General features: G+C 42.6%; 1 protein-coding gene across 3 annotated transcripts in view; it reads left to right on the forward strand.

Moving 5' to 3' along the window:
* LOC120947131 (solute carrier family 22 member 15-like) overlaps positions 1 to 27,735 on the forward strand; it is a 447,489-nt gene that overhangs the window by 118,358 nt on the left and 301,396 nt on the right. For all 3 annotated transcript variants that reach the window (XM_040362147.1, XM_040362150.1, XM_040362149.1), the window contains one exon: positions 20,570 to 20,710. In XM_040362147.1, the coding sequence (XP_040218081.1) occupies positions 20,570 to 20,710 (141 nt within the window). The remainder of the gene's footprint in view (positions 1 to 20,569; positions 20,711 to 27,735) is intronic.

Consider the following 27,735-nt stretch of genomic DNA (forward strand, 5'->3'; position numbering starts at 1 on the left):
AGCAAAGTGTATCTCAGCAACTCTATTCGTAAGGGCGTAATGTTCGGACAGCTTTTTAAAGCATATTGCAGCCTTAACATGGACTTATGTGTGACTAGGATGCTGATTACTGGCCTGCCCGACACAAAGGAAATTGAGCTGCCATATAAAATATAACTCTATTAGATACAAGGTAATGCTTTGCCTTAATTGATAGTGTGGGTAATAGATTTGCTTCAGATGGTTGCTATGTCTACCAACTAGTGACTATAATTCAAAAAAGATCAATTCCGCCAATATGCTTGTTACCTCACCAGCCTTTCTTAAAGGTTAACTAGTAAAAATGTCCAGTTTTTTTAATTTTTGGTTGATCATATATGCTGATTTCTAATTTTGGCAGAATGACAGTTCGAGTAAAAGCATCTTCCATACCTCAAGAGGACAGACAGTTTTTTTTTGATTAAATGTATTAAATTTACAAGGTCTCATTGACATCGCTTTTGAGAATAAAGAAGGTTAGCAACTCAGCATGGATTTTCCAAGCCAAGTTTACAATGAAAAATGGGGAAAAAAACTAACAAAACACATGAAGTACAAAACTTTAAAACCAAATTTAGGGATGATAATGTTCCAAGATAAATGGACCATTTTATGTACAAAGCATTCCATATGCTTACCTGTTGGTCATAATGGCTTGGTAAGCACCATAGCTGTGCAAAATATTTTGTGTTTTTCTGCACCACTTCAAAATGAACTAGGACACGTATAAAGTTGTCCGATTTTGTAGTTGTGTTTATTTTAAATGCGGTCTTACACTGGGGAAAAAAGCCAGAGCACTGATGTACTTCTGCACTCCTGCACCCAGTGTTGGTTTTAGAGAGCTTACAATTATAGTCTAAGGCTTCATGCACACTGGACGCTAAAATAATGTTATAAAAACCCCAGTAGCTTTGCAGGGAGTCTTTCAACTTTTTTGCAATAGCGTTAGTGTTTTTTTAGCGTTTTTCAGCGTTAGCGTTTTTATGTGTTTTTTTTTTTTTTCAATGTTTTACAACGCTAAAAAATGCATGTTTTTGAGCTTTAATTAGCGATTTTTTGCGTTTATCTGCGTTTTGAGGTCAAAAACTGCACTTTGAACGCGATTTTCAGGCGTTCAGAAAAACCCCATAAACTCCATTGCTTTTTAAAGCTGAAAAACGTCCATGTGTGCATGGACACATAGGTTAACATAGAGTGGAGTTTATGAGCTTTAAAAAAAAAAAAACACCCAAATTCCAATAAACTGCAGTTTATCAGCTCCATTGTTCATGGAGCCTTACAGATGACTACTGTCAGAATGGAGATATACAGTACTGTGCAAAAGTTTTAGGCAGGTGTGAAGAAATGCTTTAAAGTTAAAATGCTTGCAAAAACATGTAACTGTTTATTTTTATCAATATTCAAAATGCAAGCTAAAGGAACAGAAGAAAGATCCAAATCAAATCAATATACCCTTTGACTTCAAACCAGCATCAATTCGTCTAGATACACTTGGACACAGTTTTTGAAGGAATTTGGCAGGTAGGTTGTTCCAAACATCTTGGAGAACTAACCACAGCTCTTCTGTGGAAGTAGGCTGCTTCAAATTCTTCTATCTCTTCATGTGATCCCAGACAGACTCGATGTTGAGGTCAAGGCTCTCAGGGGTCCAAACCATCATTTCAAGGACTCCTTGTTCTTTATGCTGAATATAGTTCCTAATATTGGCTGTATGTTTGGGGTCGTTGTCCTGATTCAGAATAAATTTGGTGCCAATTTCATGCCTCCCTAATGGTATGGCATGAGGGATAAATATCTGCCTGAATGTCTCAGCATTGAGTGAGGATTCCATTGGCAATGTTAAGGACCGTAGACGCAGATGAAAGACACGTCATGCTTACTTCCCTTCGACATCGGAAGATGTCCAGCAGTGCCCATCAGCACAGAACTGGCAGATACCAGTGGAACCCAGGTACATCCATCTACTGTCTGGAGATGTCTGGCCAGAAGTAGTCTTTGTGGAAGAATTGCGGCCAAAAAGCCATATCGCTGATGTGGAAACAAGGCTAAGTGACTCAAATATGAATCAAAACATTGGAACTGGGGTGCAGAAAAATGGCAGCAGGTGCTTTGGACTGATGAGTCAAAAGTTTAAATATTTGGCTGTAGCAGGAGGCAGTTTGTTTGCTGAAGGGCTTGGGAGCAGTACAATAATGAGTGTCTGCAAGGAACAGTAAAGCACGGTGGAGGCTCCTTGCAAGGTTGGAGCTGTATTTCTGCAAATGAAATTGGAGATTTGAATCAATGGTGTCCTAAATGCTGAGAAATACAGGCAGATACTTATCCATCATGCCATACCATCAGGGAAGCATGTGATTGACCCCAAATGTATTCTGCAGCAGGACAATGGCCCCAAACATACAGCCAATGTCTACAGCCAAAGAACTATCTTCAGCGTAAAGAACAAGGAGTCCTGGAAGTGATAGTTTGGCTCCCACAGAGCCTGGATCTCAACATCTCATTTGTCTGGGATTACATGAAAAGACAGAAGGATTTGAGGTGGCCTACATCCACAGAAGATGTGTGGTTAGTTCTCCAAAATGTTTGAAACAACCTACCTGATGAGTTCCTTAAAAAAAAAAAACTGTGCACAAGAACTCTGTATACCTAAAAAAATTGATGATGGTTTGAAGCCAAAGGGTAGCCACATCAAATATTAATTTGATTTAGATTTTTCTTCTGTTCACTCACTTTGCATTTTGTAACTTGATAAAAACAATGAATATATATATATATATATATATATATATATATATATATATATATATATATATATATATATATATATATATATATATATATATATATGGAAGTAATGGATTTTATTCCCTGCAGGGAAAGAAGATCTATTACTTCCCTGCTGACAGGATGGGGCTTTGCCTTGTTTACATAGAGCTCTGTACTGTGTAAATGGATGACAATCGCTGGGTGCTGGTGGTAATCAATTGGTCAGCACCCAGTGATCAACATCTGCTGTGCACAATCACAGCGCGGCTGGGTCGCTGGCAGCGTGTGTGTGCCCCCTACCTAGAAGTGTCAGATCACTTACCAGGCCGCCTTGCCACCATACAGTACATCTAAGTTATACAGTCAGCAAGAGGTTAAAGGAATTAAAAAACAACAGACTTACGAAGCAAACCAAGAGATGGAAAAAAAGCTTTAAAGAAAAACGAATGCTTCCGGTGTTCTTTCAGAATAGTACATCTCATTGGATAATGTCTTAGACGATCTGCGCATGCACAGGATGTAATGTCATTCCAGCTGATCTCTTGGCGTGACGTCAACACTACGCATGCGCAGACCGTCTGAGGCATTATCTGATGATCAGAAAAGTGCTGTGTTCTGTCGGATATTGCAGATATTTTGCATGTGATGTGATCAGTGATGTCTCGCTGCATGTGCAGAAAGAGCAAGGCAGAATGTGACAACTAGATTCACCCTAAGGGCTTTGCTGATCGCCGGGTAATGCCTCCAACGATCGGCGCATGCGCACTATTGACATCATGCCAGATGATGGGGAGATTAGCTGGAATGACGTTACATACTGTGCAGGTCATCGGAGGCAATATCCGACAAACGGCACTATTCGATAGAACGCCGACACATAAGGACTCGTAAGCTGCAATATATTACAATTTGGTTTTAGGGTTTATATATGCTTCAATTTGTCTAATAAGGCTATCACTGTGCAGTCATAAGAGTTTGAAATAAGTAGACACTGTATGGGCAGACAGTAAATCACATACGGTGGCATGATGATGAATTAAATCAGAGTTCCACCCAAAAGTGGAATTTCCGCTTCAAGCACTCCTTGCCCTCTTACATGCCACGTTTGGCATGTAATTCTTTTTTTTGGGTGGGGAGGGGAGTGGGGGCTTTGTAGAAGTGGGACTTCCTTCTTCTGCCTACGGGCCGCCTCCCGCCCTAGGCGGCCCCTCCCTCTAGACGATTTCCTGGCACACGTGACAGAAGATCGCCTGTTTACTCCGATGGCGCAGTGTGACTCGTGCGGGGAGAGGAGTGACGCATCGCTGGACCATGGGACAGGTGAGTGGCTTTTTTTTTTTTTTTTTTTTTTAAAGTGTATTTTGTGCGTGTACTCGAGAGAGGAGCCGGACTGCAGGAGTTGGGAGTAGGCAGGCCTCCCCCAGAGGCAATCTGCCACCTTTCTCCATGCCCCGGGTGGCAATGGCGGGTGTGTGAGGGGGTCCTCCCACACAGCCCGCCCTACCTGCTCCGCTTTGAAGCCCAACGGGGCAGAGGGACTCCCTATAAGGGAGTGAGAGGATTAGCCCACTCAACCAGCCCCATTAGTCCTTCGCCTCTCTTTAGAGACCGCGTGGTCAAAGTGCGTGTGTTAACCCAATTTAGAGTGCGTGTGTAGGTGTGGTGGTTTTTGTGGGAGGGGGGTGGGCGTACTAAGCACAGGCTTACCTTGCATAGCACACCCACCGGGAGTCGGGCTGAGACCACCAAACTCAATTCACATGAAGCCGAGACCAGGATCCGAACCTCTAGCTGCAGAGGTGAATGGCTTGTCAGTGCAGTGCCAATCGCGTTGAGCCACCGCAGCTCCCTTGTGAGTGGCTGTTTAATAAAAGTCAGCAGCTACACTTTTTGTAGCTGCTGACTTTTAATAAACATAAAAAGCCTGGATCTCTGCTTTTAAGAAGCTTTTAACAACACTGGCGATTTTAACAGACTAACAAAGACTCGGGTGACTTAAAGGTTATTTTTTAAGGAAGTTATTTCAAGAGAATTGTACTTTTTCGTAATATGCATTGTTTTAAAGTATGTGCATTGAGTGTTGAGAATTTAGAGTAAACCTGGTTTGAGACGCCATTGGAAGATCAAATGTGGCAGATCAGCATGTTGGCATATTAGGGCAGCGGGGACAATGACACAGAGTGCTGCCGAATGGAAGCCTCCATCTCAGCTGTCACCAACATTTTCTTTCAAATGGCTCTTCATCAAAGTACTCATTATGATGACAATTACTCTGCAGAAGAAAAGTACACCGAGTATGTGCTGCGTCTTGTGAATCGTCAAGTCGCATAATTTAGAACGACAAGATTTATCTCTGAAGAGTTGTCTTTATATTTAAGATGCGTTTTACATCTTTGCTTTTAGCCTGGAGCTGGTAATCCTTTAATCATAATAACTTGTGAACAATTCTTATTCCAGATATAATGTGAGCTCTGAAGGAGGGCATTCAAGTAACAAAAACAATTTGAATGCATTTTTAATAATTTTGTCAGAGCAGAAAATTGCCATACAAGCTGCAGATTTCAAGAGGTAGAGGAAAAAAACTACAGCACTAGGGACCAAATCAGAAGAAAATGTTCCATGTATTTGTAAATAGAAAGTGGTAAAGAAGTAACATGCCCAGAAAAGTTAAACCACAGAACCTTTGGGTGCATGTTTGAACTAGACAGAACAATAAAAAAATCAGACTTGTACAAGATCAATGATGTCACTGATGATCTTAAAACTGGAGAGAGGGAAACTTACTTTTTTTCTATTGTATTAATAATTAAGTTGTCATTGATCATTTGATGACTGCCCCCCTTCATGACTGCTTTTGAAGTGTGAGCTAAGCAGCCCCAATCCTCCATTCTCTTTTTTACAGGAAAGTGGCTGACTATCAATAGTCTTTTTGAATTATAATTTTCAGTATGCCTTGAAGAAATGGGATTCATTTAAATTTCCTGTGGCATTATACAAGTGCAGTGACATTAACTCTCTTACAGAGGGTATTTTTATTTATCCATGCATCTGTTATGCATCTGTTATGTTAACGAAAGGTCAACTATAGTTGGAGCACTTGGAGTAAGATTACTGTGGTGTACTCAATGGCTCCAGGAATTAATAGGTTAACATTTAAGGGCAAAATAAAAAATGACATACTGTATGATTTATGTAACCTAGTTTGACAACCTATAGATCCATTATATTTGACTACTTTAACCACTTCAGCACCAAAAGATTTTACCCCCTTCATGACCACACCTTTTTTTCCTACAAACGGAGCTTTCTTTTAGTGGTATCACCACTGGGTTTTTTCTTTTTTGCGATTTAAATGAAAAAAGACCAAAAATGTAAAAAAAAAAATATCTTTTTTACTTGCTGATATAAAACATATCCAATAATTTTTTATATTTTTTTTATAAATTTAGGCCAAAATGTATGTATCATGGTTTGCATGAAAGTTAGTGTCTACTAACGATGGGATGTATACTGGAGTTTTCATTTATTTTTAAGCTACTAATGGCGGTGATCAACTACTTATAATGGGACTGCAGTTGTGCTGTGGACAATCTGACTAACTGACGCTGGGGGGTAAACAAATTAACTGACACTGACATCACCAGTGATACTAATACAGTGATCAGTGCTAATAATATACAGCCGTGGCCAAAAGTTTTGAGAATGACACAAATATTAATTTTCACAAAGTCTTCTCCCCCAGTTTTTATGATTGCAATGAACTGCAATTCATCTGATCACTTCATAACATTCTGGAGTATTTGCAAATTGCCAAGTCCCTCTTTGCCATGAAAATGAACTTAATCCTATAAAAAACATTTCCACTGCATTTGTAAGGCCCCGTACACACGACCGGATCTGTCCGCTGAAACTGGTCCGACGGACCAGTTTCAGCAGACATGTTCGGTCGTGTGTAGGCCCGACCGGACAATTGTCCGGCGGATCGGACAGTTTCCAGCGGACAAAAATTTCTTAGCATGCTAAGAAACCTGTCCGCTGGAAAACTGTCCGTCGGACGTGTTCGGTCGTCTGTACAGACTCACCGGACACGTCCGATCGGCCGCCATCCCTCGCATGCGTCGTACTGATTCGACGCATGCGTGGAAGCTTTGAACTTCCATGGCCGCCCACGTCGCCGCGTCATCGTCGTGGCGACGGCGCGGCCACATCCCCGCGTATTGTTTACGCGCGGATTTCTGTCTGATGGTGTGTACAACCATCAGACAGAAATCTCCGGGCGGACCGTTTTCAGTGGACTGTCCGTCCGTGTGTACGAGGCCTAAAGAGGCTTCAGTTGCCCAAGAAAGTCCAGCAAGTGGCAGGCCTGTCTCCTACAGTTGATTCAGCTGCGGGATTGAGGCATCACCAGTAGAGAGTTTGTTTAGGAATGACAGCAGGCAGGTGTGAGTACATCGGCATGCACAGTGATACAAAGACTTTTGGAGGATGGCCTGGTGTCGAGTAGGGCAGGAAAGAAGCCACTTCTCCCCAGGAAAAACACCAGGGACACACTGATATTCTGCAAAAGGTACAGAGATTGAACTGCTGTGGACTGGGGTAAAGTAATTTTCTCTGAATCCCCTTTCCGATTGTATGGGGCATCTGGAAAAAACACATTGTCCAGGGAAGAAAAGGTGAGCGCTACCATCAGTCCTGTGTCATGCCAACAGTAAAGCATCCTGAGACCATTCATGTGTGTGGTTGCTTTTCTGCCAAGGGAGTGGGCTCACTCCCAATTTTGCCACGAATAAAGAATGGTACAAAAACATCCTTGCCATAAGGCTAAATTGATAACTATGGCTTAGGGAACAAAACGGGTCCCCAGACCTTAATCCCACTGAGAACATGTGGTCAATCCTCAAGGCGGCTGAACAAAAAAAAAAAACAAATTCCGACAAACTCCAAGCATTGATTATGCAAGAATGGGCTGCCATCATTCAGGATGTGGCCCATAAGTTGAGAGACCACATGCCAGGGTGAATTGCAAAGGTCTTGAAAAAGAAGGGTCAACACTGCAAATATTGGCTCTTTGCATAAGCTTTATGTAATTGCCAATAAAATACTTTCTCTTTTAGTTCATGGACAGACACAGCCTTAATCTTGACTTAGTGGGTATTAGCCCTCCGTTAGGAGTTGACTAGGCAGAAACTTATACAAAAGGTTAACTTATCATACACACCCTATAGCCCCGCCCAGGGGGCGGGCCCTCTGGGTATAACCCCTCTCTCTGCATCTCGCAGATCATTTTTTTTCTGCCTAGTTTCAGGGGAAGACATGGCTCCCTTCAGGCCCATGGCTTGAAGGCTGTTAGTTCAAGATTCTGGATTTTTTATTTTTTCCTGCGATCAACTGCCGACTGGGCGACAGGCTGGATCCTAGATCCTTGTATTCTTCCCAGTTTCGGCCATCGAGCGTGTGCCGACCGTAGCTGCGCGCTGGGTCGTCCACGACATGTCCGTTGCTCTACAGGTGGCCGGTGAGCTATGCGCTCCAGGGCTTGCATAAAGACCGGTCTACCCGGCCGAGTTGCAGTATACTGGCCAACAGTCATCCCCGTTACCATGCGGAAGATGCACTGTCCAGGATGCTCCAGCATAAAATCACAGGAGGGTAAGTACTACTACCTTGCTTCGGCAAGAAAACAGAGCTGGGCATCCCTGGAGAGGTGAGTAAAGGGCTCTATATATTTCCCTTCTCCTCTCCTTCCCCTTCCCTCCTCCCTAGACTGCTGAGGTGGGGGTTGCCCTGGGGAGCTCCACCTGAGAACCAATATAAAGTATAAGTGCATAGATATTGCTTACTTGTGTCCATGTTGTCAGCTGCTGCTTCCCTCTTTCAATGTAGAGAGCTGCATAAGAGATTCTGCTGCCGTGTGTCTGGCGACCATTTTTTCTGTGACCATGCTGGATTGTTTGTATACCTGGCTGCCATTTTCTTGTAGCCACACTGTTGGCCTCTACTCAGAGCTCGGCGGCCATATTTCTGGGGTCTATATGCACTACGGCGGCCATTTTCTTGTAGTCGCCCAGCGCTGGAGGTGTTGCTCACATGGAGCCAAGGGGGGGCTGTACCGCGTCTCCCGGCCGCTCCCTATTGATCTTCCACAAGGATAAGGTGGTGCTGCATCCACAGCCTTTTTTCTTCCTAAGGTCATTTCGACCTTCCATCTCAAGGAAGACGTTGTACTGCCATACTTGTGTCCTCATCCGTCGAATCCTAAGAAGACGACGTGGCATTCCTCGGACGCTGTCCGAGCTCCGAGAAGATACTTGTCTGTTACTGCTCCGTCCCGGAGTTCAGACTCACTGTTTGTTTCGGTGGCTGGTCCCAAGAAGGGCCCAGCTGTCTCATCGGCCACCATTTCGAGGTGGACCCAACAGATCCTGATCAGGCTTACGCCATAAAGGGTCCGGCGCCTCCCTATCACGATGCATTCGACCAGCGCAATGGTGCCTCTTGGGTTTTCTGACATCTAGTGTCTGTTTCCCAGGTGTGTAAGGCGGCGACCTGGTCGCTCGGTCACACTTTCACTAAACTTTACAAGTTGATGTGAGTGCATCTTCGGATGCGTCTTCGGCCGCAAAGTTTTACAGGCGGATGTTTAGAGTTACAACTCCTCAGTGGAGGAGCTCTGTTTTGGGGTGAAGTTTAATTTTTTTGCTGTTTCCACCCCTCATTTTTTGACACTGCCTTGGGACGTCCCACTGAGTCAAAATTAAGGCTGTGTCCGTCCATGAACGAAAGAGAAAATAGGATTTTATGCTCACCGTAAAATCTCTTTCTCAGAGTTCATGAACGGACACAGCACCCTCCCCTCCTTTTTATGTTTGTACTACTTTTTGATGAACTGATCTGCAAGATGCAGAGAGAGGGGTTATACCCAGAGGGCCCGCCCCCTGGGCGGAGCTATAGGGTGTGTATGATAAGTTAACCTTTTATATAAGTTTCTGCCTAGGCAACTCCAATAGGAATACTAATACCCACTAAGTCAAGATTAAGGCTGTGTCCGTCCATGAACTCGGAGAAAGAGATTTTACGGTGAGCATAAAATCCTATTTTTGACACTAATGAAATGGTTGTAGCACTTCAGTATACCATAGTAACATCATAGTAACATCTGACAAAAAGATCCAATTCTCAAAACTTTTGGCCATGGCTGTACACTGTCTTTGTACTAATGATAACCCTTGGAGGACGATCCATGGAGCAATAGTGAACTGCAACTGGTTTTGATCTACAGTGGGGATCGAAAGTTTGGGCACCCCAGGTAAAAAATTGTATTAATGTGCATAACAAAGCCAAGGAAAGATGGACAAATCTCCAAAAGGCATCAAATTACAGATTAGACATTCTTATAATATGTAAAAAAAAGTTAGATTTTATTTCCATCATTTACACTTTCAAAATCACAGAAAACAAAAAAATGGCATCTGCAAAAGTTTGGGCACCCTGCAGAGTTAATTTTGTACTGCCACTTATTTTGGCAAGTATCACAGCTTGTAAATGCTTTTTGTAGCCAGCCAAGAGTCTTTCAATTCTTGTTTAAGGTATCTTTGCCAATTCTTCCTTACAAAAGTCTTCCAGTTCTTTGAGATTTCTGGGCTGTCTGTCACGCACTGCTCTTTTTAAGGTCTATCCATAGATTTTCAATTATGTTGAGGTCAGGAGATTGTGAAGGCCATGGCAAAACCTTCAGTTTACGCCTCTTGATGTAATCCCCCGTGGATTTTGAGGTGTGTTTAGGATCATTATCCATTTGTAGAAGCCATCCTCTCTTTAACTTCAGCTTTTTCACAGATGGCATCAAGTTACCATCCAAAATTTGCTGAAATTTTATTGAATCCATTTTTCCTTCTACTCGTGAAATGTTCCCTGTGCCACTGGCTGCAATACAACCCCAAAGCATGATTGATCCACCCCTATGCTTAACAGTTGGACAGAGGTTCTTTTCATTAAATTCTGTGCCCTTCTCCAAACTTACTGTAGCGCCCCCTTACTTTCAGTATGGGCACTACGCTAAAGTTAGTGGGGAATGGGAGAGTTATTTTGCTCCCATTCACAATTTGTTAAATTGCAGGGCTGCTGTCCTTTCAGAACTAGCTTGTAGGTCGGTCTGCGTTTCAGGGGTGCGTTTCCACCTCTGGGCGGCAGTTGGCGCTAGAGGGGTTCTGGCAGAGCCACTTTTGCCCAGCAGCCAATTAGAGGAGTTTTTCCTCGCTGGGCGTGCTGGGGAAGGGTATATCTGGGCAGACGCCATTGATTCTAGGTCCTTTTCGCCGGGTCCGAGTTCCAGGTGCGGCATCCACCTTCAGGGTGCGCACATCTATGGACCCCGCCACCATAGCCTACCTGGCCGGAGTTGCGCACCATGCGGAGCTCCATCCTGATGCGGAAAGGGGCCCCAGTGACTTGCTGGGTCCCAACCTTTGCTAAGAGGATCCTAAGCTGAGAGCTGTGCGGTGGGGAATCGGCTCAGGGAGAACCCGGAGAGAGGTTATTCAGGAGGCCTGAACGAACCATCGGGGATCTGGTCACCACGATACTGACAGGTATATTGCAGCTGTCAACTGGTGGCTTTAACTGAATTTACTGGGAGAATTCGCTCAATCCAATTATTGCACCCTAAATCGCTAGGCCTGTGGCAGAGGTCCAGAGTCAGGCCTGTGGCAGAGGTCTGTTCCTCCCAGCGATTTGCAAGTGACACTTCGGCTGCCAGGCTTGTGGCAGAGGTCTGTTCGGGGGCACTTTACCCACTGTGGCTAGAGTGGCGACGAACTGATCTTATTATTACTAAGAGCAGGACTGCTCTTCTTCATATCCAAGGCCTGATACTAAAGTTGTTCTCATGCTTCATCAACCTTTCCTGTCTTGTCTTATGTTGATGTTGGCCATGTTGGGCCTTGGAATAAAGCATTAAAGAAAACCCAATTGATGACTGGACCTTCGCTCAATGCCTCAACTCGCTAGTTTCACCCCTAGACACCCTGCAAGGTAACTCAATACGCCGATCCCACAAACAACCAGCGGCTCCTGCGGGGGTAGCGTTACAGTACCTTTGCTCATTCCGGGCAAAAAGTTATATTTTTAACCTCATCAGTCCACAAAACTTGTTTCCAAAATGCATCAGGCTTGTCTATATGTTCATTTGCAAAGTTCAAACGCTGATTTTTGTGGTGAGGACGTAGAAGATGTTTTCTTCTGATGAGTCTTCCATGAAGACCATATTTGTACAAGTATCTCTTTATAGTGGAATAGTGTACCACAACTCCAGTGTCTCCCAGATCTTTCTGGAGGGATTGTGCAGTCAAATGTGGGTTTTGAATTGCTTTTCTCACAATCCTGCAAACTGTTCTGTCTGATATGTTTCTTGGTCTTCCAGATCTTGCTTTAACTTCCACTGTTCTTGATGACTGCCATTTCTTAATTACATTCCGAACAGAGGATATTGACATCTGAAAACTCTTTGCTATCTTCTTATAGCCTTCTCCAGCTTTGTGAGCGTCAACTATTTTCAGTTTGTTTTCTAGACAACTGCTTAGAAGAACCCATGGTGCTGATTGTTGGGGCAAGGTCAAATGAGTCCAGGCATTTAAAACCTTTGAGATTGACATCACCTGGTCTTCCCATACGATGATTGAGAACAATCCATGACACTGGCAGGTCTCAGCTTTGCAAAGGGGGCAGTGCATGCTATAAATTCTGCAGGGTGCCCAAACTTTTGCAGATGCCTTTTTTTGTTTTCTGTAATTTTGAAAGTGTAAATGATGGAAATAAAATCTAACTTTTTTTGACATATTATAAGAATGTCTATTCTGTAATTTGATGCCTTTTGGAGATTTGTCAATCTTTCCTTGGCTTCATTATGCACAATAAGTAAGTACTGTGGTTCTATTTTTGTTTCCTTAAAGGGTCACTAAAGGAAAAAAAAAATTTGCTTAAAATTAATGTCTGCAAGGTAGACAGACAGAATAGTGTAATGATTCTGTTAAAAAACGAGTAAATAGCTATTAAATTCCTTCATCAATATCACCTCCGGCGTTCTAGTTTCTGTTCTCTCATTCACTTCCTGGTTTGCATCGTTCATATGAATTGCGGCACGCCCAGTAATTCACACCTCCTTGAAGTCTCTAACACGTAGAGAGCGTCCTGCCACACAGATCTAGTTCCCAGGAGGGGGTGAGCACGTTACTGACCACCGCAGTAAAGCCTCCCATCACGGTGGTCAGTAAAATCAGACAAGCAGGAAGTGAACAGAGAAGAAATAGAGCAACTTCTGAGCAAAAACGAACAATGAAGAAGTGAAAAGAGGAATGTCTGCAGGTAAAGGATGCTTATTATGAAAAAAAATGTTTTCCTTTACAACCCCTTTAAGGCATCAATTGCCATACATATATATGGAATTTAACCCTAGCTAGGATCACTGATTATAGCATACCTCTTAGATGAGGGAATTGAACAGGAGATCAGCTCAGCATTCTCGTGTGACCACTTGGTGTCTGAGGAGAGTGATGACTCTTTGAAAAAACTTTTGAAAAAACTTTTCTAAAATCATAAAATCACTATTAAATACTTAAACCGTAAATGGGATATTTCATCTCTCACATCCCATATAGAACATAAAATCATCCCGAGGGGTCTTAAGCCCTGTACACATGATCGGATATCTGATGGAATCTAATCCGATGGATTTTTTTGTCGGATATCTGATGAAGCTGACTTTCATCAGTTTTGCCTACACACCATCAGTCAAAAATCCGACCGTGTCCAATGCGGTGGCGTAAAACACTACAACGTGCTGAGAAAAATTAAGTTCAATGCTTCCCAGCATGCATCGACTTGATTCTGAGCATGCGTGGATTTTTGACCGATGGACTTCCACACAGACAATCGTTTTTTTTCTATCGTTTTTTTATCCATAGGAAAATTTTAAAACTTGTTCTATTTTTTTTCACCGATGGAAAACAAACCGATGGGGCCCACACACGATTGGTTTGTCTGATGAAAATGGTTCATTGTTCCGTTTTCATCAGACAAAACCGATCGTGTGTACAGGGCTTTTGAGAACGAATAATCCCTGCCGGCCACCTACATACTCCACGCTTCTTGGAACTGTGGAAAAAGAGATGTCTGGCTCGAGGATTAGAGACTCTACAAATGATTGTTGATGAGGAACTTCTCCAATTGGAAGAAATCAAAATAGAAATTGACAATAGTGTGCGTGCATTAGAACCATTTAAAACTGATGCCAACTTTGAAAAGAGTAATGACCTGCTAAAAAAAGAGGTTGAGAGAACACAAAAGACACTGAAAATAAATAAACAGGAAAGATTTAGACAAAATCTAGCAGATTGGGAGAAAGAATACATTTTTGATCCTACTGTACAGAGAGGACGAAGTAGATCACGTAAAGGGCGGGGCTCTAAACCCAAAGCCAATCCATCAGCATATACATCGTCAGAAAGTGAACCTGATCTACCGAAAAAAATATTTTTTTAGATCAAGGAGGGGACCAGGGGGAGGTACCGGGCCCCAAAAAAAGTGAAAAAAACAAAACGGCCCAAAGGGGAAAATCGAATATACAGATTTACAACCCCAGACAGTGAAACGTACGAGACGAGGACAAAAACAAGAGGACTGATCAACCGATCATTGGCTGGGACCCGCTGTTCGGCTTGTGCTGTAGCGAATGACCGCACAGCCAGGGGGGCGTGCATGGAAAATGCAAATCACATATATTTATGTGATTCTGCACAGCCGAGCCGCCCTGTAGCAGTAAATCTACAGAAGGCAGTTAGCATGTGGTTAACCAAGTAACAACTTGTTCTGTAGACATGGCACAGCAGCATTTTCACCCCGTGGAAAAATTTCAGGATAGAAATTGTGTTTTAGAAGGAATTCAAGTTTGTTAAACTCAGACTATGAAAAACTCACATTACATGCTATATACCAGAGTGCATACTCACAAAACTACTAAACCATTTTTTTTGTGTAGAGTGAAATATACTTGGCTGATCCTGCCTTCAGTTTCTCCTCCCATCTTATCTGTGTCTCCTCTTCAACCTGAGATTGTGTACACCACTGTATAACTATTGTCATCTACTGTGCATGCTCTAGTTTCAGTTTCCTTCTAAGTTCTTAATTTCTTCCTTTTTCTTATCTATGCAGTCTACATGAGTATAGAGCAGGGGTCTCCAAACTTTTCAAACAAAAGGCCAGTTTATTGTTCTTCAGCCTTTAGGAGGGCCGGATTGTGGCCAGCGGGGGCAGAAAAAGCCCCGGGCCCAGCATTGGTGAGAATAAATTTGGCCTCATAGTTTGCGATCAGTAGGATAAGGAGTAGTGCCCCTATTAGTAGGAGTAATTGTATCTCATCATTGGTATCTGTGGAAGAAAAACTGCCCCCTTGTTGGAGTCAGTGGGAAGAACAGTGCCTTATATCAGTGGGAGGAATAAAGCCCTGAGGGCTGGATAAAGGCTAGCAAAGGGCCGCAGCTGGCCCTCGGGCCACATTTTGGAGACCCCTGGTATAGAGCCACACATGTGGACGTATAAACATTGGTATATGACACTTCCTTTATCCCTACTCCTCCATGTCCTCCTATTGCTAAACACTGTAGGGGTGGGATATACTATGCTGATTAATTACATTCACTAAGAAACTCACAAAAAAGCTTAGTTTTAATATAAATCTGTATTAAATTTATCAAATGTAATTATTGATACCTGTAAAGTAAAAAAGAATGTAAAGAAAAACCTGTAAAGAAAAAGTAAACAGATGCTGTCTGAGCAAAATGAAAGCTAGTGTCAATAATTTTTGACCCTGCCTACACCATATTCATGCACAGAAAATATACTTGATTTTTTTTTCGATGTTCAATAAAAAAATTTAGAGAGTTGTAAAACATTTTTTTGATATTTTATCATTTAATTTGAATTGCTGTTTTGAAACTTGTTTTTAGTTGTGTAACTGGCAGAGCACCAATCAGGGCTGTGCAGACAGACTCATACTGCAGTAACAGAAGTCCCTCCCAGAAATGTGTCTCTGCAGATGCCAAAGAACAGGGAAATTAACACTTCTATGTTTAGTATCACTTTTAAATGTTTTCATACAGGATTTATACATCAGTTAGACCCCTTTCACACTAAAGGCACTTTTCATGCGGTTTAGTGCTAAAAATGGCACATGGAAAGCGTCTCTCAAGCCTCCCCAGTGTGAAAGCCTGAGTGCTTTCACACTGAGATGGTGCGCTTGCAGGACCGAAAAAAAAAGCCCTGCAAGCAGCATATTTGGGGTGGGGTGAAATCAAATGGCAGGGGTGCTTCGGCAGTGCCGCTTTTCAGTCGCTTTTAACCGCTTGTTAACCCCTTCTTTGGGGTTAAAAGCGCCCCACTCCCGCCAGGACAGCGCCGGTAAAGAGATGCTAACGCTCGGGCGGTCTGAGTGAGAATTCATGCATTTTTCCAATCGATCAACTTAGAAAAATTTGTAAATCTTGTGTGAAATCATTTAAATCTCTAAGTAAGCAAAAATACAATGTAAAGTGTAACTCCAGCTAACACTTTTTAAAGTAGTTGTAAACTTTTGAAAATAAAAATGCATATCATTCTATGTGTTTACATGCCTCCATCCAAAGCACTGAGCGTAATTTCTCTCTGATTTCCCCTTCCACTGCTATGAAGCCTTTAATGTGTGCACTTTAAGCAAACATGTGCCCAAAAATGGGTGAAAACGGTTTGGTAGATACCAGCCGACTTTGAGCCTGTGTGTATCGATCAATGTCCGACAGAAGCCGGTCGTGAGACCATGCTGTTAAAAATAGCATCCAATCAGTGCTTGCAGACAGTGGCTGCGAGTGCTGATCACTGTAATCTGGTGGGATGGGGCAGCGGGGAGATCGCCACACTAACAACAGGCATGTTAATACAGTGATCTGTGATTCAACCTGCTGGGTTGAACGAAAATAAAACTTCCTGTGTATACCCAGCTTTAGGAGGCTGTAAAGAAGAGAGGGCTGCAGATAACTAGGTACAACTTATGTTGTTTCATCTTAGTGTATCCCCTTACACTAGTCTCTTCAGTGGGTATATGTAAGTAACTTCTTTGGTCAACTATTGCGAGGCCTGTCCTGAGTAAAAAACATGTCCTGTTAAACTGTATGGTCTTGGCAACCATGCTGCAGCTCAGTTTCAGTGTCTTGACAATCTTCTTATAGCCTAGCCATCTTTATGTAGAGCAACAATTCTTTTTTTCAGATACTCAGAGAGTTCTTTGCCATAAGGTACCATGTTGAACATCCAATGACCAGTATTCAAGATTGAGAGCGATAACACCAAATTTAACACACCTGCTCCCCATTCACACCTGAGATCTTGAAACACTAATGAGTCACATGACACCGGGGAGGGAAATAATAGGGCCCAATTCTGACATTTTCACTTAGAGGTGTACTCACTTTTGTTGCCAGCAATTTAAACATTAATGGCTGTTGAGTTATTTTGAGAGGACAGCAAGCTGAACACTCACTAAGTTACTTTGTAGCAAAGTATCATTCCTTCAGTGTTGTCACATGAAAAGATATAATAAAATATTTATAAAAATGTGAGGGGTGTACTCACTTTTTAAAAAAAAAACTGTATACCCATGGTATGTGTGAGCAATATACCATTTCAGTGACAACTTTGTGTAAAAATGTTATATATTGTTTTTTGTCATTTGTCACGTGTGACAAAAAAAAAAATTTAATGTCCTTAACATGCCTCTTATGCCACGTACACACGATCGGTTCATCCGATGAAAACGGACTGATGGATTTTTTTCATCAGATATCGGATGAAGCTGACTTTCATCAGTCTTGCCTACACACCATCAGTTAAAAATCCGATCGTGTCAAACGCGGTGACGTAAAACACAACGACGTGCAGAGAAAAATTAAGTTCAATGTATCCGAGCATGCGTCGACTTGATTCTGAGCATGCGTGGATTTTTGACCGATGGATTTCCCCACAGACGATCGTTTTTTTTAACCATCAGAAAATTTTAAAACAGGTTCTATTTTTTTTCACCGATGGGGGGAAAAAAAATTGATGGGGCCCACACACGATCGGTTCGTCCGATGAAAACGGTCCATCGGACCATTTTCATCGGATGAACTGATCGTGTGTACAGGGTATTAGAAATTTTCTTGGGGTTATCTACTTTCCAAAATGGGCTCATTTGGGGGGGGGGGGGGGTGTACTGCCCTGCCATTTTAGCACCTCAATAAATGAGATAGGTAGCCATAAACTGAAAGCTGCGTAAATTTCATAACATGTACCATAACTTTTGCGCAAACCAATAAATATACACTTATTGAAAATAAATTCCCCAAGACCTGTGGCTGAATACATTTTGCCCTAAAAGTATGACTAAAATTGAGTTTATTGTATTTTTTTTCTAAGAAGAAGTAGAAAATATAGGGCCAGATTCACAGTGAGAGTATGCCGGCGTATCTACTGATACTCTGGCGTACTTTCAAATTTGCCGCGTCGTATCTTTATTTTGAATTCTCAAACAAAGATACGACGGCATTTGGCTAAGATCCGACAGGCGTACGGCTTCGTACGCCTTCGGATCTTAGGATGCAATACTTCGGCGCCCGCTGGGTGGAGTTTGCGTCGTTTTCCGCGTCGGGTATGCTAATTAGCTGTTTACGGCGATCCACGAAGCTACGCGCGCTCGTTGCATTCTCTTACGTCGGCTTTTCCCGTCGTAAAGTTACGCATGCTATTTTAATGGCTTATATTTAGACTAGCCCTGTTAAAGTATGGCCGTCGTTCCCGCGTCGAATTTTGAATTTTTTATTTTTTTTGCGTAAGTCGTACGGGAATAGGAAAGGACGTAACGCACGTCGCCGTTCAAAAAATGACGTCAGTGCGACGTCATTTCGCGCAAAGCACGGTGGGAAATTACAAAACGGAGCATGCGCAGTACGCTCGGCACGGGAACGCACCTAATTTAAATGATACACGCCCCATTTGAATTAGGCGGGCTTGCGCCGGACGGATTTACGTTACGCCGCCGCAAGTTTACAGGCAAGTGCTTTGTGAATCAAGCACTTGCTCTGAAAACTTGCGGCGGTGTAACGTAAATGGGATATGTTACGCCGCCGAAGTTCTACGTGAATCTGACCCATAATTTTCATTCAACATTTTCTGTCGTTTTATTTTTTTCATTTAAATCGCAAAAAAATAAAAATCCCAGAGGTGATAAAATACCAACAAAAGAAAGCTCTATGCATGACCGAACAACTACCGAACAGTGCCAAATTGAAAAAGGTGCCCTGGTCATTAAGGGTTCAAATCCTTCCAGGGTTGAAGTGATTAAGCAGCTACTTCAATTTATTTTTTTTATTTTTGAAAAAACTGTTAAAGCATATGAATTAAAGCTGACCATTTTGAGCGCTCCCAGTGCATTGTTTTATGATTTGGATTTTGCTGGACCGATTTGCATGTGTGTAAATGTTGAGAAACGTGTTCCTTTCTGGCATATGCAAATTGTATGTAATTCTATTTACAATTTAACAAACCTGTCAAGAGGTAACTTTTTTTTTTCTTTTACAGCTAAGAGTTTATAAAGTTGTGTTTATTCCTGGAGTTCCTCTTTTAGCTAGGCTGACAAATCCTAGTGTTACATTATGGTCCGGATTCACAAAGCACTTACGCCGACGTTTCTCCAGATACGCCGCGTAAGTGTAAGTATGCGCCGTCGTATCTATGCGCCGTGCCCATAAACTGAGATACGCCTGAAAATAGGCCTTATCCGACCGACGTAACTTTCCAACTCCGTCGTATCGTGGGCGCATATTTACGCTGTTCACATTTGCCACTCCCATAGATTTTCATATGCAAATGAGGGAGATACGCCGATTCAGGAACGTAGTTGCGCCCGGCGCATAATATACGCGTTTTGCGTTAAGTCGTACGTCCGGCGTAAAGTTATTCCCCATATAGGAGGCGCAACTCATGCAAAGATATGGACCAGGGAACACAAGCCGTCGTATCTTTTGTCGCTTACGTAGTACGTGAATAGGGCTAGGCGTAGGTTTGTTCATGTCGTAGGCAGTGATCCGTCGTATCTTAGGGAGTATTTCCGACGTGATTCTGCGCATGCGCACTGGGAGGCGTCCTCGGGACGGCGCATGCGCCGTAAGTTATTCGTATCTTTGACACTCAATCCATCATTTGCATGGGGCAACGCCTTATTAGCATGGCTCACACCCACTTCCACCTACGCTGGCTTACGCCGAGGAAACCCAGCGTATCTTTAAGAGCGAGTGGGAGCGAGTGCTTTGTGAATCCAGTGCTTGCATCTGTGCGCTGCGTCGGCGTAACGTATATTGGATACGCTACGCCCGCATAAATATGCGCCAATGTATGTGAATCCGGGCCTATGTGTTTTTCTCAGTGATCATATGTAGATATTTTTTAATGCATGCTTTTAATTTATCCAGTATACAACTTATGCGTTTTAAAAAATTACATGCTATATAATGTGTTTTTAAATACTTTTTTATTTTCCCTGTTTGATGTTGGGGGAACATGTTACTAATAGATCAGGGACTTCCTAGGTAACAGAAGAAGAAACAGCATTATTTTCACCCCATCCATTCTTTATTGTTTGAGTGCCTTCCTGATAAATTGGCTTTCATGAAAGCAGCCCTTGAAATCTGTAAACCTTTCAACAGCAATAATGATGTGTTTTTTCAAGGTATGTCTGCAGTCTGGTGTATTATGGCTTGACCTTAAACGCTGGGGATCTAAAAGGCAATCTCTATTTGAATGTGGCGTTGTCTGGCCTTGTGGAAGTTCCAGCATTCCCTCTCTGCCTATTTTTTATTGAGAAGTCTTGGTGAGTATGGAATAACGGGACATTGAGTCATTTAGTTTAGAACTGCTATTATTATCTGCTGATCTGAGCATACAGTAAATCCTATGTAGTGTACATCACATATAGTGGGTGCAAATACCTGTATGCCAAATGTGACACCGGAGGGGGGAGAGTTCTGAAAAGCGGAGGTTCACTTTTTGCGTGGACCTCCACTTTAAGTGGGACATTTTTTTAAACCATGGGGGTTATTTACTAAAGGCAAATCCACTTTGCACTACAAGTGCACTTGGAAGTGCATTAGCTGTAGATCCGAGGGGGACATGCAAGGAAAATAAAAAAAGTGAGTTTTGGCCTGCACATGATTGGATTATAAAATCAGCTGAGCTTCCCTTCATTTCAGATCTACCCCTACTTCACTTCCAAGTGCACTTTCAGTGCAATTTTAAGTGCACTTTGCACTTGTAGTTTGCCCTTGTGGTGCAAAGTGGATGCCTTTTGTAAATAACCCCCCCATGATACAAAATTCATATATTATATACCAATAATTTAGGCTTTATTCCAGCATTACTAATATTCTGGAGTGCTGTTTAATCTCAGTGCAAGTGCTATAATGTCTGCTCTATCTCAACGCATGTGTCATGACTTCATTATGCCTTTTTAAACCTTCTCATCCATAGTTCAGTGATGATGGGGGCCGCACGATTAATTAAAATGTTATGTTCTGTAGTCTTTTATACCTTATGGGCTTTTATGTTTTTGTATGTAATATAATGAACTTTAATGGTTTTTCATAGAATTTTATTATTAGTGGTTAGGGATTTATACAAGTGTTCTTCCTTTTACAGATCTAGACCACAATGGGTTTATGTGCCCATATGTCTTCCTTTTTTGTTTATTCTGGCATTTTATATTTGATGATATTATTATTATTATTATTATTATTATTTGGTAGCGCCGTCAATATATGCAGTGCTTTGCACATACATTGTACATTGACATCAGTCCCTACCCTCTAGGAGCCTAGGGCCCCATGCACACGGGACGCTGATGCAAAGTCTGCTGAACGCACGTTTTTAAAGGCTAAAAACGCCCATTTTGCCGCGTTTGCGTTTATAAGCATTTAGTTAAAAAACATCATAAGACCCTCCCTAAGCTCAAAAAACAGTATTATTTAACCATTTCAGACATTTTGTGAGACCAGAGTGAGTAGCAGCTGAGAGAGCAGCAGTGTACTTGTATTTACCGTGTCACTTGCCACATCACCTGCCACAAGCTGCGGATTGTCCACTTGCCACGTCACCTGCCACAAGTTATGAATTGTCCACTTGCCACGTCACCTGCCACGTCACCGGGCCATGCCACCTGCCACAAGTTGTGGATTGTCCACTGGCCATATCACCTGGCCACGTCACTTGCCACAATTTGTGGATTGTCCACTTGCCATGTCACCTGGCCAAGTCACTTGCCACGTCACCTGGCCACAAGTTGTGGATTGTCCACTGGCCACATTACCTGCCACGTCAACTGGCCACGACACCTGCCACAAGTTGTGGATTGTCCACCTGCCACGTCACCTGGCCATGTCACCTGGCCACGTCACCTGCCACAAGTTGTGGATTGTCCACCTGCCACGTCACCTGGCCATGTCACCTGGCCACGTCACCTGCCACAAGTTGTGGATTATCCACTTGCCAAATCATTTGGCCATGTCACCTGCCACAAGTTGTGGATTGTCCACTTGCCACGTCACCTGCCACAAGTTGTGGATTGTCCACTTGCCACGTCACCTGGCCATGTCACCTGCCACGTCACATGTTCACATCACCTGGCACGTCACCTGGACACAAGTTGTGGATTGTCCACTGACCACGTCACCTGCCACAAGTTGTGGATTGCCCACTTGCCATGTCACCTGCCACAAGTTGTGGATTGTCCACTCGCCACATCACCTGGCCACGTCACCTGCCACAAGTTGTGGATTGTCCACTTGCCACGTCACCTGACCACGACACCTGCCACAAGTTGTGGATTGCCCACTTGCCATGTCACCTGGCCACAAGTTGTGGATTATCCACTTGCCAAATCACCTGGCCACGTCACCTGCCACAAATTGTGGATTGTCCACTTGCCACGTCACCTGCCACAAGTTGCGGATTGTCCACTTGCCATGTCACCTGGCCATGTCACCATGCCACATCACCTGGCACGTCACCTGGCCACAAGTTGTGGATTGTCCCCTGACTACGTCACCTGCCACAAATTGTGGATTGTTCACTTGCCACATCACCTGGCCACGTCGCTTGCCACGTCACCTGCCACAAGTTGTGGATTGTCCACTTGCCACGTCACCAGGCCGTGTCACCTGCCACGTCACCTGGCCACGTCACCTGGCATTTTATATTTGATATCATTATTATTTTGTAGCGCCGTCAATATACGCAGAGCTTTGCACATACATTGTACATTCACATCAGTCCCTGCCCTCTAGGACCCTAAGGCCCCATGCACACGGGACGCCGGTGCAAACTCTGCTAAACACGTTTTTAAAGGCTAAAACCGGCGTTTAAAAACGCCAGTTTTGCTGCGAATTTTGCTGCGTTATATTAACACAATATATTAATTTTCATTCATTCGAAACATGCAAGCCGATAATTAATGCAAGACAAGCAGGCTGAAGGTCTATGGTAGTAATCTAATGCTGTGGTCTTTGAATCACCCGAGTCTAAATCTTTCTGAAGCACATGGATGTGAGAAAGCTGAGAGAGTAATATCTACATCAGTAATTATATTCACACAGCGAGTCTGATCTCTGTCATAGGAATCCATCACATTCAAGCACCAATTGGGGCTGGCCAGACACAGATTTACACTGAAGAGAGCTTATATCGGCAGAGAAATAGAAGCGCCTCCCAAAGATCCTTCCCTACAGATGCCAAAGAACAGAAAAATATAATTCAACCACACAACAGTGCTGAAGGATAAGGAGTATTGATGAGAAGATTCCACTTCTGATTCTGAAAGGCCCTGTATATCTATATTTATTACTACATTGGTTTTGGTGGTGGTTGGTAATCTCCCCAGCAACATACATTGTTCGAGAAGATTGGAGTGGAACGTCCATAACTAGGTTTTGAGACACCATTGCCCGTTGGACCCATTTAGTATAAGCTGAATTGGGTCCATGTGTTCTGGTAAGCCTCCTTATATTCAATTTGGTGGCATGTTTTCTCACGGAAGTGATTTCTTCTTTCCTTGGGTGATCGATCATTAGTAGTTGGATCACGCATTTTTATATATATATTTTTATATATAAGTGCTGGGAATGGGAACCTCCACCAGAGGTGCATCTCCACCAGATAAAAAGCCTGCTTACCAGAACCCAGGCTGTACAAAGCCTATCAGCGGTCAGACTCCTGGACAATGTTGCTCACACCAATGAAAGGTAAGTATAAGAAAACCAGACTGGGAATTGGGAATTGTCACTTCAGTAATCACGGAGATCCTCATTCATAATCCAAAAAAGAAAGGACTCGCATAGCATAATATTGTATGTATGCATTTAATATAAATAAGGCCGATACACTTACAAAAACCTGACTTGTAAAAGACAATAAAAACGTAAAATTAAAGTCGACCGGCGTGCAGACAACCCGTCCAGTGGACGATGACGTCAGCGCGTCAACTTCACCTTTTTATATATTCTGAAAAGATGAATGCACACTTTAAACTATTGGATATTGGATCAAGAAATGTTTTTCTTTTGACACTTTGTCAGGTAAACATTGGCTCTTTAGGGATACATTTAATACTAAGGATTATATTAAGGATTGTAATACAAGAAAAAGTGTGTGAGTAATTATGCCTAGCCCCAATATCATAAGTAATTAAAGGTAGCCAGCACTGGAAAGTAGTTCACACCAAAGTTCAAACGTCAAAACAAAATAACAGTGCAGCACTAATAACACAATGAATGCCTATACCTTAAACATGGCAAAACATGAAGATTAGGGCTGTTACTGATTAAAAATTTTGTGTTCGATTAATCATTTTTTTTTAAAATCGATTTATCGACTAATTTCGATTAATTAACGCACATACAGATACAACTACTTTTAGCTGATCTCCTTGCATTGCAACTCTGCATTAGTCAGTGGTAAATGTGGTATACACTATATACAATCACCCGACACTACTTAGTTTCCACAATCCATGACTTAACTGTTCACACAAATAAATTCAAACTGTAGCACTGACGTAAGAATTTTTTTGTTATTAAACTTTAAGAAAAACGTAGAAAACGTATAACATATAAAACATAAAACGTATCTGATATATTGACTGTCAGTCACTTTATAGTAGGCATCACTTTAGCCAGTCACGCAGACATACCAGAGTGTTAACATTTTCTGGAAGCAGACATGATCGCATTTTATTCACAATATACCCCTGATGAACTAAACAGTCTTTCGCACGGAACAGATGTTGCCGGTACGCAAAGTATTGTCTGCCCCCATGCTGTAATATACACACATTTGCCCCCATGCTGTAATATACAGTTTGCCCCCATACTGCAAGAATATACACATTTGCCCCCATACTGCAAGAATATACACATCTGCCCCATGTGTACATTACAACATGGGGGCAGATGTGTATATTTTTGCAGTATGGGGGCAGATGTGTATATTAAAGCATGGGGGCAGATGTGTCTATTACAGCATGGGGGCAGATGTGTATATTCTTGCAGTATGGGGGCAGATGTGTATATTAAAATATGGGGGCAGATGTGTATATTAAAGTATGGGGGCAGATGTGTCTATTACAGCATGGGGGCAGATGTGTCTATTACAGCATGGGGGCAGATGTGTCTATTCTTGCAGTATGGGGGCAGATGTGTATATTAAAGCATGGGGCAGATGCTTTTCTATACACATCCGCCCCCATGCTTTTCTATACACATCTGCCCCCATGCTTTTCTATACACATCTGCCCCCATGCTTTTCTATACACATCTGCCCCCATGCTTTCATATACACATCTGCCCCCATGCTTTTCTATACACATCTGCCCCCATGCTTTTCTATACATATCTGCCCCCATGCTTTTCTATACATATCTGCCCCCATGCTTTTCTATACATATCTGCCCCCATGCTTTTCTATACATATCTGCCCCCATGCTTTTCTATACATATCTGCCCCCATGCTTTTCTATACACCTGCGGGGAATATACAAGCAGGCGGGCGGGTGATGATGACGTCAGCGCGCCGCTACTTGGTTGCCACCGGGTGGACCAAGATGGCCGCGGCTCCAGAGCTAGGCCGAAGCCGCGGCCTTTCCTATCGGCGAGACCGCGGAGCTCACTCCGCGGATCGTCGATCAAAATTATTTTAGTCGATCAAAGAAATTAACGATTAATCGAACAATTAATCGTTAATTTCCGCAGCCCTAATAAAGATGCGTGTCATACAGTATATTCATATAATAGTCCCAAAACACAAAAGTCCATATCATTCAAAAATATCTTCAAATTCTATCTTCAGTTAGATACCCAACACATACAGTATTAGGCAATAGTCACAAGGTGCGCGGCCAAATCTGCTTGGCTACACCACTCACCTTCATAAATAGACCTCTTACAACAGAAAAGGTCTATAGGCGACTATTTATAATTCTTATGCTGCTAACATTAGTGAATAGATAGGAAAGTATATAATATTTGCTTGTTTTGTTTCTTCAGTTGCTTTCTGGTTTCCAAGACTAGGAAAATGATGTCATACATTTCAGGAGTCTTCAAGAGAGGAGGATGGGTTTCTCAGCTAAGCATACCCTCTTGCATTTTTTTTCAGTAAACTTCAGCACTGCTTGAAACATTTCTTAAAACTTTTTAAGGCCCCATGCACACAGTAATGCTCCAAATATGCTGGCTTTTTTTTTCTGCCAGAAATTGGCAGAAAAAAATGCATCTAACGTGTATGTATGCGTGTATACTACTGGCCAGAATAGTAATTTATTCTGACAATTAAAATAATATATGTGTGGTCAGATGAATTTATGCGCGTATGCACATACAAAATGATGATAACCTGCGCAGGTTTGGGGCAATTTTTTTTATGCCCCCTTACTATGCATATAAACACCCTTGTGTGCATATCCACTGTAAATAACATGCAGCTACATTCATGGTGCATGAGGCCTAATGAAGCCAGCTAACAGCTTCTTGACAGTCAGCCTGCACTTCCATAATATGTGTTGACCATCTTGAGTTTGCAAGACAGAATCTGAAAACTGTGTAAAATGAGTTGTCTATGCTTTCTGTACACAATGGCCGCGATTCAGATACATTGTCGTATCTTTGAGCGTGTGTAACGCATCTCCTATGCGCTACGCCGACGTAACTTTGAGAGGCAAGTACTGTATTCAGAAACCACTTGCTCCCAAAGTTACGTCGGCGTATCGTAAATGGGCCGGCGTAAGCCCGCGTAATTCAAAGTAACAAGGCGGTGGGCGTGTTGTATTGTAATGAAGCGTGACCCCATGTAAATCCATGTTCGATCGAACGGTGCATGCTCAGAATCACGTCGCAAATACTCCCTAAGATATTTCGGCTCAATGCTTTATCGCCTTGAAGCTTAACTAAGTCCAGCCCCATTCACGTACGACTTGCGCAAACGACGTAAAATACGACGCTGTTCCGACGTCCATACCTTAACATGACTTACCCCTGCTTTATGAGGTGTAAACTTACGCCGGACATACGCCTTACGTAAACGGCGTAGCTAAATCCGACGGGCGCAAGTATGTTTGTGAATCGGCGTATCTAGCTCATTAGCATATTAGATGCGGAAATCTACGGAAGCGCCGTAGGGCTTTTGAACTAAATTATTCTACTCCATCATGACAAAATATAATGCTCTGATGAATAATTTTCAGAATTTTGAAAGAAAATTCGAACAAAATTCCTCCTGCCGTATGGTCAGCTTTACTACGGTATACGCGGTCTTATTAAATAAGATAGGTAGCAGTTTGTAAAGAATATCTCACAG

Source organism: Rana temporaria, chromosome 8 (genome assembly GCF_905171775.1).
Source record: "Rana temporaria chromosome 8, aRanTem1.1, whole genome shotgun sequence".
NCBI lineage: Eukaryota > Metazoa > Chordata > Amphibia > Anura > Ranidae > Rana > Rana temporaria.